Source organism: Rana temporaria, chromosome 4 (assembly GCF_905171775.1).
Source record: "Rana temporaria chromosome 4, aRanTem1.1, whole genome shotgun sequence".
NCBI lineage: Eukaryota > Metazoa > Chordata > Amphibia > Anura > Ranidae > Rana > Rana temporaria.
Window position 1 is genome coordinate 218,394,269 of NC_053492.1, and position 12,818 is coordinate 218,407,086.

General features: G+C 43.2%; 1 protein-coding gene across 21 annotated transcripts in view; it reads right to left on the reverse strand.

Annotated features, from left to right (window-relative positions):
• Positions 1-12,818, reverse strand: part of DST (dystonin) — a 690,084-nt gene that overhangs the window by 363,699 nt on the left and 313,567 nt on the right. For 5 of the 21 annotated variants that reach the window (XM_040349869.1, XM_040349868.1, XM_040349862.1 and 2 more), the window contains exon 1: positions 1,124-2,004. The exons of 12 other annotated variants lie outside the window; for them this stretch is intronic. In XM_040349869.1, coding sequence (XP_040205803.1) covers positions 1,124-1,834 — 711 coding nt within the window. In that variant the 5' untranslated portion in view covers positions 1,835-2,004. Of the gene's footprint in view, positions 1-1,123; positions 2,009-12,818 lie in introns of those variants that run through there. 4 more of the 21 variants (XM_040349859.1, XM_040349863.1, XM_040349872.1 and 1 more) reach the window with 4 other exon arrangements.

Genomic DNA, 12,818 nt, shown 5'->3' on the forward strand with positions numbered 1-12,818 from the left:
CCTTTATTTTCTACTCGGGATAGATGAGCAGCCTTGGACACTTCCTGTACAAGTCAATAAAAGGGTTACAGAAAGCGCTGCTGTATGCATGTAACCACACATCTGTAGTGACATGTGCTTACAGTTCTCCAAACCTGTTATGCCCTGTACACACGATCGGTTCGTCTGATGAAAACGGTTCGATGGACCGTTTTTCATCGGACGAACCGATCGTGTGTGGGCCCCATCGTTTTTTTTCCCATCGGTGAAAAAAAATAGAACCTGTTTTAAAATTTTCTGATGGTTAAAAAAAACGATAGAAGAAAACGATCGTCTGTGGGGAAATCCATCGGTCAAAAATCCACGCATGCTCAGAATGAAGTCGACACATGCTCGGAAGCACTGAACTTAATTTTTCTCAGCACATCGTTGTGTTTTACGTCACCGCGTTTGATTTTTAACTGATGGTGTGTAGGCAAGACTGATGAAAGTCAGCTTCATCGGATATCTGATGAAAAAATCCATCAGTCTGTTTTCATCGGATTAACCGATCGTGTGTACAGGGCATTAGAATACTAGATCTATCACAATAAAGAACCCCTTATAATGCTAAATCGATCGCAGTAGAGAATCCCTCAGTGCTAGATCGATCACAGTAAAGAACCCCTTTATAATGCAAGATCTATCACAGTAAATAACACCTTTTAATACTAGATTTAAAAATATATATATAATGCTAGATCTATCACAGTAAAGAATCCCTTATCATGCGAGATCTCTCACAGTAAAGAATCCCTTATCATGCTAGATCTCTCACAGTAAAGAAAGGTCATAATATTTGAACTGGCCAATATAGGTTAATGTTTTCTTTGCACGCGATACAACAAAGAAAGGTCATAGAAATGTGTCTCATATAGAGCAGTGCTATAAATACTAGTAGGACTGTCATTTACTGGATTGTGCTTTTATTTTACTGAAACATGCACCTGAAGGTCGAAGCCATTTAAAAGCCGCAGGATCAGCACTAGACATACTTTAGAATATTCTGAATTCTATTATTCATTTTCTAGAGGTGTTCACAAATGTCACTGTCATAGGAAAATAAGCATAAACGATAATATTTATTATGGTCTGTCATGTTTACCTGCAATGCTGGGCAAGAAGAGGACAGCAAGTCGTCTCTTGAAATGGAAGGTAAAGTAGACACATAAGAGGGCCTGTCTAGCTCTGCAGCACTGTAATACCTTGCGTACACCAAACAATCATTGCTCTTCATTTCCTCTTGTCTGTTTACATGACTTTCACCATTTGTATCACAACAGCTATTTGTACTAGTTGTCTCCTTTGCTATAATACAGTCAACAGAGCTTAGGTCGGATGCCGTTTTTTCATAACAGGCATCTGTGTTGGGAAGGAATGTTAATTTATTTGGAATGTTTGGGAAAGAAAGATTTCTGTTCACAGCAAAATTGATGTTTTCCAGATAAAGTTCCCGTTGGGCAGTCAGTTCAACACTGCCTGAACTGTATGATTCCGAGGGAAGTGCGGCCAGGCTGTCCGCGTCTGCCGATGGGATGTTACAGACATACTTTGATGATCGCTGTGCAACTGGAGAGGTTTTGGTACTGACACCCAGAAAGAAATCCTCAGGGCTATATCCATCTCCGTTATTCTCTGCTTCAGCTTCTGTTGCCGTTGCTCCATCGAAGTTCTCTGCCTCTTTCCTTTTGTCGGACTTTCTTCTTCTAAAAAACCTTCTGCCTGAAGAATTCTTTCCAGGGCTAAAAGGAGCCTTGGCAGGATCAATATAGTATTCCTCCTTCTGAGCTCGCACACATCCACACACATTTCCCATTTGTATAGAAGACAAGTTACATTTCAATGTAAGAGATGACCCTGGCAGATATATCCTATATGTCCAGTACAGAGAGCTTCAAAGTAAGCCAAGCATCCTGACTTCTCCATGAGATCATTCCCTAGCTCTGCAGTGAGCAGCCATGTTGGTAGCTGAGAAATGCACACGTAATAAATGTCATGGCAAAGTGCCCAGTCCAGGCCTGTGTCTGATTAGACGCTGACTTATTTCTGGCCACCAATCCTCTTAGACAAACACATAATTGCCTCTGTGCTAAAATATGAAACGAGAGCGATTACCTTTCCAAGGCAGGACACTTGCCATGTGACTGAAAAGTGTCAGAGGCCTTTTAATTTCACTTCATCCAACTTCCTGACACATAGCACAAATCGTATTAACCTTTGGAACCATTACCTAGAGTTACTGATATGAGCAAACAGAAAGGAGAACCAAGTCAAAATACCTTGTGCCATTCAAAAGGTAATTTCTTACCATTATTGTCGGCTTTTAAAGCGAAATACAGCCATGGATATGTTGAGGTGGCTACAGTAAAAAGTGTTTCGTTACGGCTTTTTACGTACAAAGTTTAAAACTTATTAAATAGCCATGATATAATTGAAAGTCCACCTGCAACAAATTTATTTATTTATGACAAATTGTAAAAATTTCTTTTGGACGCCCATCACTTGGATCGCAGCTGAGGGGGAAATCTTTTAAATTGGCACTCAAGATTAGTTCCACATTTACATCCTATTAGGTGGATTTAGAGAGAGTTAGGCCGGCGTATCAGTAGATATGCCGACCTAACTCGGAATCTGCGCCGTCCTAAGTTTAAGTGTATTCTCAAACTGAGATACACTTAAACCTAGCTAAGATACGACAGCCTGCGCCGTCGTATCTTAGGGTGCAATATTTAGGCTGGCCGCTAGGTGGCGCTTCCGTTGAGTTCGGCGTAGAATATGTAAATGACTAGATACGCCTATTCACGAACGTACGTGTGCCCGTCACAGTAAACATATGCCGTTTACGTAAGGCGTTTTCCGGCGTAATGTTATTCCATCAAATAGCTGGCCTAGTCAATGTTAAGTATGGCCGTCATTCCCGCGTCGAAATTTGAAAATTTTACGTCGTTTGCATAAGTCGTCCGTGAATAGGGCTGGATGTAATTTACGTTCACGTCGAAACCAATACGTCCTTGCGGTGTACTTTGGCGCAATGCACACTGGGATATGTACACGGATGGCGCATGCGCCGTTCGTAAAAAACGTCAATCACGTCAGGTCACACCACATTAACAGAAAACACGCCCCCTCATCCTAATTTGAATCAGGCGCGCTTACGCCGGCCCTATTTACGCTACGCCGCCGTAAGTTAGGAGGCAAGTACTTTGTGAATACAGTACTTGCCTCTCTGACTTAAGGCGGCGTAGCATAAATACGATACGCTACGCCGCCTTAAAGTTGCGGCGCTCTATATGAATCTAGCGATTTGTCTATACCAGGGGTCTCCAAACTTTCTAAACAAAGAGCCAGTTTATTGTCCTTCAGATTTCAGGGGGGCAGGACAGTAGCCAGCTGGAGTAGAAAATGTTCTGGTGTTACTAGAAGTGAACAGTGTCCCTCTTTGGCATTAGGGGGAGGAATAGTGCCTCATCATTGGTGTCAGTGGGAGAAATAGTGGCTCATCATTGGTATCAGTGGGAGGACTAGTACCTCAATGTTGTGTCAGTGGAAGGAATAGTGTCTCATCATTGGTGACAGTGGGAGGAATAGTGTCCCATCGCTGGTATAGGTGGGAGGAATAGTGCCCCATCATTGGTGTCAGTGGGAGAAATAGTGGCTCATTATTGGTATCAGTGGGAGGACTAGTACCCCAATGTTGTGTTGGTGGGAGGAATAGTGTCCCATCATTGGTGTCAGTGGGAGGAATAGTGTCTCATCCCTGGTATAAGTGGGAGGAATAGTGCCTCATCAATGGTATCAGTGGGAGGACTAGTACCCCAATTTTGTGTCAGTGGGAGGAACAGTGTCCTACCATTGGTGTCAGTGGGAGCAATAGTGTCCCATCGCTGGTATAAGTGGGAAGAATAGTGCCTCATCAATGGTGTCAATGGGAGTGCCCTGTCGTCAGTGTCAATAGCTGGAACTATGCCTCACTGTTGCTGACAGTGGGGGGGAATAATAAAGGGCCAAAGTTTGAAGACCACTGGTCTATACTATAAAATATGTTTTATATATGTCTACATTACTATTGGGGAGGGGGAGTCTTCTTATTGGCTGTTATTTTTTGACACCCTTTAAACAGACAGAAAACAAAAAGATACAGTATCTTGAAAAAGTATTCATACCCCTTGAAATTTTCCACATTTTGTCATGTTACAACCAAAAACATGAATGTATTTTATTGGGATTTTATGTGATAGACCAACACAAAGTGGCACATAATTGTGAAGTGGAAGGAAAATGATAAATGGTTTTCAAATTTGTTTACAAATAAATATCTGAAAAGTGTGGTGTGCATTTGTATTCAGCCCCCTTTACTCTGATACCCCTAGCTAAAATCCAGTGGAACTGATGGCCTTTTATTTTTAATGTCACAATATACAGTATAAAATTTCCTATCATCCGTGCCCAGTCTTGCCACACAGAGTTAATCCAGCTCTGAGCAATCCTCTTTTCTTGTTCAGTGAAATACAACAGACTTCCAGATAAAAACCAAAGTCCTTGCTTCTGAAAAAAAGTGCACAATTCACATCCCCTCCCCTGTGTTTTGATTAAATGTTTTCAAAATATGGGGTGAGTCACAGTTCAGTGCCTTGAGAAAATGCAACAGCCATCAGAATATACATAGACCTGGAGGGAAGAGGGGAGGGGGATGTGAATTGAGCACTTTTTACAGAAGCTGTGTATGTCTACAAGCAGTGCACGAGATATGTAAATAACCTGTCACTCAAGCAAGGACTTTGGTTTTTATCTGGAAGTCTGTTTTATTTCCCTGAACAATACAAAGAGGATTGCTCAGAGCTGGATTAACTCTGTGTGGCAAGACTGGGCACAGATGATAGAAAATCTTATTCTCTACATTGTGACATAAAAAAAAGATTTTAAGATTTTTCCTCTTCTGTCTGATACCCATCAAATAGGCAGGAGGTAAGATGATTTCCCTTTACTTCCTGTTCTGTCTGACACCCATTAAATAGGTAGGAAGTAAGATTTCCCTTTACTTTCTGTTCTATCTGATACCCATAAAATAGTCAGAAAAAGAGGAGAGATCACCCATATGGGAAAAAATATTGTGAGTCAATGCCATATATCACTGAGGATAGTGAAAGTTTAGCAAATGTCAGTTCTGGGTGGGGAAGCAATAGAGCTGTGTGGCCTTGTGTCATCATAACACCAATTATAAGAGGAAACGCAAGCATAGGTAACCATTCACTGTGGTTCAGATTCCTGCAGGGTCATTATGGCTGTAAACGCTCTCCAGTTATATAATCTACGGTATTTAAAGAGCTAGTAATAGAAAAAAGAATTAAACTGAAAATAAGGTGCTATGAATTAAAACACCTGTGCGATAGGGTTCTAGGGAAGCCAGTCATCGCTCAACTTTACAAAGCAGTGACTCAGTGAACATGGTGGCACTGTACAAAATCACTGCCCCAGAAGTGTTTATAAAGTGCTTGTAAACCTCAGACATTAAATATGAACCAAGCATATCCCTCTATAGTGTGTACTTGTCTCAATTAAGAGCAGTAAGCCTAATTTATAGCTGCTGCTTCTTCCCCTGCTATCTACATGAGTCACTTCTGACAAGTTTTCCTGACACCAAGAGAAAATAGGTGACAGGGGAGGGATCTCCAGCACACAGCTTGTGATTGACAGCCTCAGCTTTGTTCCTGTGTGCTGTGTGAAGTGGGTGTGTGCCTTCCTCCAATCAGCTCTCAGAGCCCTCCTCACTGAGCACCGAAGAGTATATTTTAAGCTCTCTCCCCCCTGTTTTCTGTCAGACAAGCTTCACAAATTGTGGGCAGAAATGGTCTTTAACACAGCAGGCTCAGGCTCTGTTTTCATGAAACAAGACTGAATAATACTTAAAGTGATTGTAAAGTCTCATTTAAAAGATAAAAATAAAAATAACAAACATGTTATACTTACCTCCTGTGCAGTTGGTGTTGCACAGTGCAGCCCCAGTCCTCCTTTTCTCGGGTCCCTCTTCGGTACTCCTGGTCCCTCTCTCCTGTCGAGTGCCCCTACAGCAAGCAGCTTGCTATGGGGGCACCTGAGCCAAGTCATAGCTCTGTGTGTCCATTCAGACACAGAGCCATAACCTGGCCCCCCACTCTCTCCCCTGATTGGCTAACTGACTTGACATCTGCAGGAGCCAATAGCACTGCTGCTGTCTTAGCGATGACACTCGTGGACATCGCTGGAGAGATATGGGGCTCAGGTAAGTAAATAGGGGGTGCTGGGGAGGCTGCTACACACAGATTTTTTTTATCTTAAAATTGATGTAAACCCGAAAATGTTTTATTTTATTTTTGATGTCACAATGTAGGGTATACGATTTCCTATCATCTGTGCCCAGTCTAGCCACAAAAAGTTAATCCAGCTCTGAGCAATCCTCTTTTATTGTTCAGTGAAATAAAACGGACTTACAGAGAAAAACCTTAGTCCGTTCTGCCCCCTTGCTGTGAATGACAGGTTATTTACATATCTCATTCACTAGCCTGGAGACAGGCATTATTTTTCAATTCCCACCCCCACTCCTTTTCTGAAGTCATGTGGTTACTTTTCTGGATTTTGACTGGATGTTAGTGATCATAGCAGAATTTAGTGTAAGGAATACGCAGAAAAAAATGCATGTTGACAAGGGAAGTGTAGAGGAGAGCGGGGAGTCTACTGACATCACAACTCCACCCACAGAGCTCCAGACAACAGATCCACCCACAGAATCTGCAGTTTTTCAGTTCTTTAAACAGAAAAAGGGGAGACATTTGACAGGTAAGGATACATGCAGGAGACATCTATATCCTTATAGATCAGCACTATGGCAGTAGTTTAGAAAGGATGAGAGTGGCTTTACATCCATTTTAATGCATAGAATGCATTAAGCTAAAAAAAACTCCTGGCTTTACAACTCCTTTAATATAAATAATGTTAGTATAGCTGCTAACAACATCAACTTCTACATTCACCATGGAGATAAAGAAGAGCTGAGGCAACTGCCAGCAGACTATTATGATGACTTCAACGTCTATAGCTCTGCTGGTTACACTGAACGTTTTCTCAAAGTTTTAATTCTTCTCTAATATATTTACATTGGAAACAAATTTATGCATGCCTTATGTCATCGGCCACTGTACATCCTGGCATTAGTTCTGCATTGTATGATGCCAAAGCATTTAATTTATCTATAAAATAATGCATCAACAGACCCTGACTTCCCAGCATGTTTTTCCTCCCCGTTGTAACCGCTAACAGATATAAGGATGGAATAGTCTGTGTCCAGTGCAGCAATTACTGTATTTCATACACAGTGAAGGTGAAGTCTTATTTTAGTCTCCCCGTACACTAGACAGCAGATGGTCGCTATTTCAAGCTGACAATCTGTAAGTTATCTGCTCCAATGCTGGGATGTATGGTCATGTAGCAAGTAACTACATTTCAGGATGTACATGTATAGATTTAAAGATGAAATGCTGGATTTAGCCGAAAACAATTTGCTAGGCTAGGTTCACACTGCTGCGAGTTCAAAATCGCGGTAAAATCGCGATTTTACCGCGATTTGGAAATCGCAGCGATTTCGGCCGCGATTTCGGCTGCGATTTAAGAGACATCTGTGCAGGGTTCAATGTAAATCGCGGCCCGAAATCGCAAAAAGTAGTACAGGAACTACTTTTTGAAATCGGTGCAGCGCCGCAAATGCAGGGTCGCACCGATTAGGAGAGTGCCATTGCCGGCAAATGCCGCCGATTTAAAATGTGATTTGACATGTGAAATCGCATCTCAAATAGTACCAAATCGTACCCAGTGTGAACCTGGGCTCAAGCATTGTTGGCATTATGTCTTCAAGATAAAATGCTATTCAGCTGGATTAATTAAGCAGTATAAAAAATATATATATATATAACTAGGTGATACAGGTGCATCTGTCACTGAGAGTAATCACTGAACTGCTGGGACCAATGACAATCTTCTTTCAGAAAAAAGGTGCTGAAAGCGGTACCATTATTTTGCATGGAAATTTGGCGTTTTAGATTGCAGGCCTGTAATTCTTAGGAAAAACTCACCTAAATCTGTCCAAACCAGAGTCTCTAATAGACTATGACAAAGTTTAAAACACAAAATCATAAATTATAATATAATAAATAATAACAAATAATAATTTAATAATAACAATACTTTTTATTCAATACATTTTAATAAATAATATATTCAGATACTCAGATTTTTTGGGGGGTCAAACAGGGGTGCAAAATCATAATTCAGTAAATGTCTCGGGTGTGAAAATCTTTAAAGCACGGTATGGCGCAAAGTCCAACATCGCAGTCGAGACAACAGTAGCGCGTTTATTTGCGTATTTTCCTTCCGCTGGCATCGCGCTTGGAGCAGCAAACCACACACATCCGTGTGGGTGCTGTTTTTTTTTTGAGTGGGTGGTACGTGGTCCAAAAAATTACAACCAGTCAGTCGCTCAGGATTTACAACCCCAGAAGCCTGTCGTCCAGAACGGTTTAACGCCGTTGGCGTTTGGTGTTTGAGGAAAATTTGTTCAGCCACCTTCCACATAAAGTCTGCATGGACCATAGACCTGACATTTTTTTTTCAGCAGGATGAAGGAGTTCCAGAGACATTGCTCCAAAAGATGTCGGAAAATCTTTTTGTAATATTTTTTCTGCTGCTTTCTCATTGCAGGGTAAAAAGTCATGGCCTGGTCAGCCCTGTCCACACCTCCCATCGTGTGGTTGTAGTCCAACACCACCTGTGGCTTTCGAACATCTTTTCCATCTTTGGTATGGACCATGGCGGTCGAGGTGTTATGGACCGTGCTCAAAAGGGAAACGTCCTTTTTGTCCCGCCACTTCAGAGCCAACATTTTCCCCTTTTGCCATGCAGCCACTTCTCCTTTCCCGAGTTTTTTATTTGGAAATGCTGATGGCATGTCACGCCGGTTAGGCCTCACGGTTCCCTTAAGCGTCCGTCCTATTCAGAAGAAGGAACTCGTATAGTTCTGGGGACGTATAGAAATTGTCCGTAGTGATACAGTAGCCCTGGTTGAGCAAGGGCTCTATCAATGAAAGGACTGAAGCGGTTGCCATTCCTTAACCAGTTCCCGACCCCCGCATGTACATATACGTCCACAATATGGCACGTACAGGCACATGGGCGTACATGTACGTCCTCGCCTATTAGCGGGTGGGGGGTCCGATCGGGACCCCCCCCGCTACATGCGGAGGTCGGGTCCGCTCGGGGAGCGATCCGGGACCACGGCGCGGCTATTTGTTTATAGCCGCTCCGTCGCGATCGCTCCCCGGAGCTGAAGAACGGGGAGAGCCGTGTGTAAACACGGCTTCCCCGTGCTTCACTGTGTCGGCGCATCGATCGCGTCATTCCCTTTATAGGGAAGACACGATCGATGACGTCATTCCTACAGCCACACCCCCCTACAGTTGTAAACACATACTAGGTGCACCCTAACTCCTACAGCGCCACCTGTGGTTAACTCCCAAACTGCAACTGTCATTTTCACAATAAAGAATGCAATTTAAATGCATTTTTTGCTTTGAAAATGACAATGGTCCCAAAAATGTGTCAAAATTGTCCGAAGTGTCCGCCATAATGTCGCAGTCACGAAAAAAATTGCTGATCGCCGCCATTAGTAGTAAAAAAAAAAAATTTAATAAAAATGCAATAAAACTATCCCCTATTTTGTAAACGCTATAAATTTTGCGCAAACCAATCGATAAACGCTTATTGCGATTTTTTTTACTAAAAATAGGTAGAAGAATACGTATCGGCCTAAACTGAGGAAAAAAAATGTTTTTATATATGTTTTTGGGGGATATTTATTACAGCAAAAAGTAAAAAATATTGAATTTTTTTCAAAATTGTCGCTCTATTTTTGTTTATAGCGCAAAAACTAAAAATCGCAGATGTGATCAAATACCACCAAAAGAAAGCTCTATTTGTTTGGGAGCCACGTCGCACGACCGCGCAATTGTCTGTTAAAGCAACGCAGTCCCGAACTGTAAAAACACCTTGGGTCTTTAGGCTGCATATTGGTCCGGGGCTTAACTGGTTAATCACTGAATCTCGGGGAGAATTTGGTCCCTTTGCCAGTATACAGTACTGAGTTCCAGATATAGCCAGAGCTGGACTCACATAGCATAAAGGATTTTATCCCAAAGCGATAATTGTAATGTCAATTATAATGTCCCTCTCAGGTATATAGGTCCGCTGGAAGTTCTGCAGAATCATTTGGTAAATATCCCAAATTTTTTTAGGCTTTGGAGCTGGATGAGAACGTTCATCGAATTCCTCGTTATTTGCAAAGTGCAAATATTTCATTATCAATGAAAACCGATATTCGGACATTACAGTTCCAAAAAAAGGTGTGGCCAATAATTTATTTGTGGTCCAGTACCACTTTGGAGTGGTTTCCCCACCACTCCCTGTAAAATTAGGAGGCCAAGGAATTTCCACATATCCTCGCTGGTCACAGGCTCCCATTTTCTGCGCCTTGAAAATAGCTGGTGGGTAGCAGATTGCTGTTCTTGATACCGATTTGTCTCCAAAACGATTTTGTCGATCACCTCATCCGTGAGGTATTCTAAGGGATTGTCATCCTCTATGTCCACTTTTATCCCAGGTGATCCTGTGAACGGAAACCTTGGGGGCGCTACGTGCTCCGTAGCGCAATCAATTGCGCACCAGGTCCGCACATCGCTGGGCACAGGTGCAGGATCGTCAATCACATCGCTTTCTGCATCCGACGACGAACTTTCCCACACGTCGCTGTCGCTAAGCTCCTCCGCAATGGATTCGGCATCGCTGTCGCTGTTTGGCAGCAGGTTGCATAATGATTTTGATGTAGAGGCGCGCTTTGCCATTATTGCTGTGCAGTATACAGACACTGGTACAGTAATTCTGCAGACAGGGCACTGGAAAGCACTGGGGGGGGGCAATCAAAGGTCACTGTATTTTTTTTTAAATTGTATCCAATAATATCAGTGTGTTTTACTGTGTATTACATTGTTTCTACTTATAGGATTTGAATTTCGCGCCGCCCCCCCTCCTTCCGCCCCCCTGCGTCGCGACGCTCGCAGGGAAGGGGAACACACAGCATCGGGCGGACATCCGCCTGCCGTACACTGCGAGGATTCAACGTTGGATCGTGGAGAAAAGGTAAGAAACCTTCTTTCTGCATCCAGCGAGGCAAGCCGGAGTGTGACTCGGGGGTTACCGATCGCAGCTTGAAAATCTCACCTCGAGTCACACTCGGGAATACCGCCAGGCAGGTTAAGACTCCAAGTCTTAGAGCAAGAAGGCTCAAGAATATAGGTAAATGAATAAACTCCATTAAAGGGTCACTAAAGGAAATGTTTTTTTTTTTTTAAATAACAAACATGTTATACTTACCTCCACTGTGCAGTTCGTTTTGCACAGAGTGCCCCTGATCCATGTCTTCTGGGGTCCCTCGGCGGCTGTCTCTGGTCCTCCCTGCAATAGGTCACCACAGTCATGCGAGAGCTCGCATGGTGGTCACTAATTGCGGGCGCGCTCCCGTGATACAGCGAGCGGCCATAGCCGCTCACTGTATCACTCGGCCCCGCCCCCCGGCGCGCTGCGTCACTGGATGTGATTGACAGCAGCGCCAGCCAATGTCTGCGCTGCTCTCAATCCATCCGCTCTAGCCAATCAGCGGCCAGGCTGAGAGGCGAAGAGGATATAGGGACCGCGCGGGACTTTCGAGGGGTCAGGTAAGTATAACGGGGGCTCTGGGGCGGCAGCATCAGATGTTTTTTCACCTTAATGCATAGATTGCATTAAGGTGAAAAAACATTTTCCTTTACAACTCCTTTAATAAACTTTAGATATGAGCTTTAATATTTTAAGAACATCAATATAATTGTATATAAGTTGGCAGCTCAGAGGGATAACATACACAAAAGTGATATGTTTGTCATAGGTGGAATCTGATGACCCGAGTCTACAGGGTAGGGGTTGAGTGGGGCAACTGGTGGAGAGTAACTCTTAGGCCCCTTTTACACTAGGCCAGTGTTTCTCAATTCCAGTCCTCAGGCCCCCCCAACAGGTCAGGTTTTCAGGATTTCCCTCAGATGAAAAGGCTGTGGTGATTACTAAGGCAGTGAAACTGATCAAATCACCTGTGCAAAATAATGGCAATCCTGAAAACCTGACCTGTTGGGGGGGCCTGAGGACTGGAATTGAGAAACACTGCACTAGGCGGATCCATCGCAACGGAGTCCGCCAGCTCAGTGGAAGATCTCTCTGTGGATCCCCGCTGAGCCGGCGGATGACAAGTCCCTCTCTGTTCACTGAGCAGGGAGGGACTTGTCCAGCGCCGCTGTCTCCTATGGAGAGATCTGATGAAAACGGACAGAATATTTTTTTGTTCTTTTACACAAGAACAGCATTCACCGAGCACAGGTCTTTGAAGGCCTGCCATATTGGAAAAAACAGGGATATCAATGTGATTATAGTGCTGAATTTAGTGATCACTGTCCTACATATAAGGTTCTGGGAGGTCACAAGTTAGGAGGCAGAAAGGGACTTATATTTTGTGTTGGATGAATTTTTACAATGGAAGGTAAAATGGTGAAAGGCAGCAGCAGAGGACGAAGCTTTGTGATACTGATCATCAGAAACATCTGGCAGCAGAAAAAAAGTGTCTGGTCTGCATATCTGCCTTGGAGCACTCAGGTCTCTGGTTCAAATCCTGGTCAAGACACTGTCTGCATGGAGAT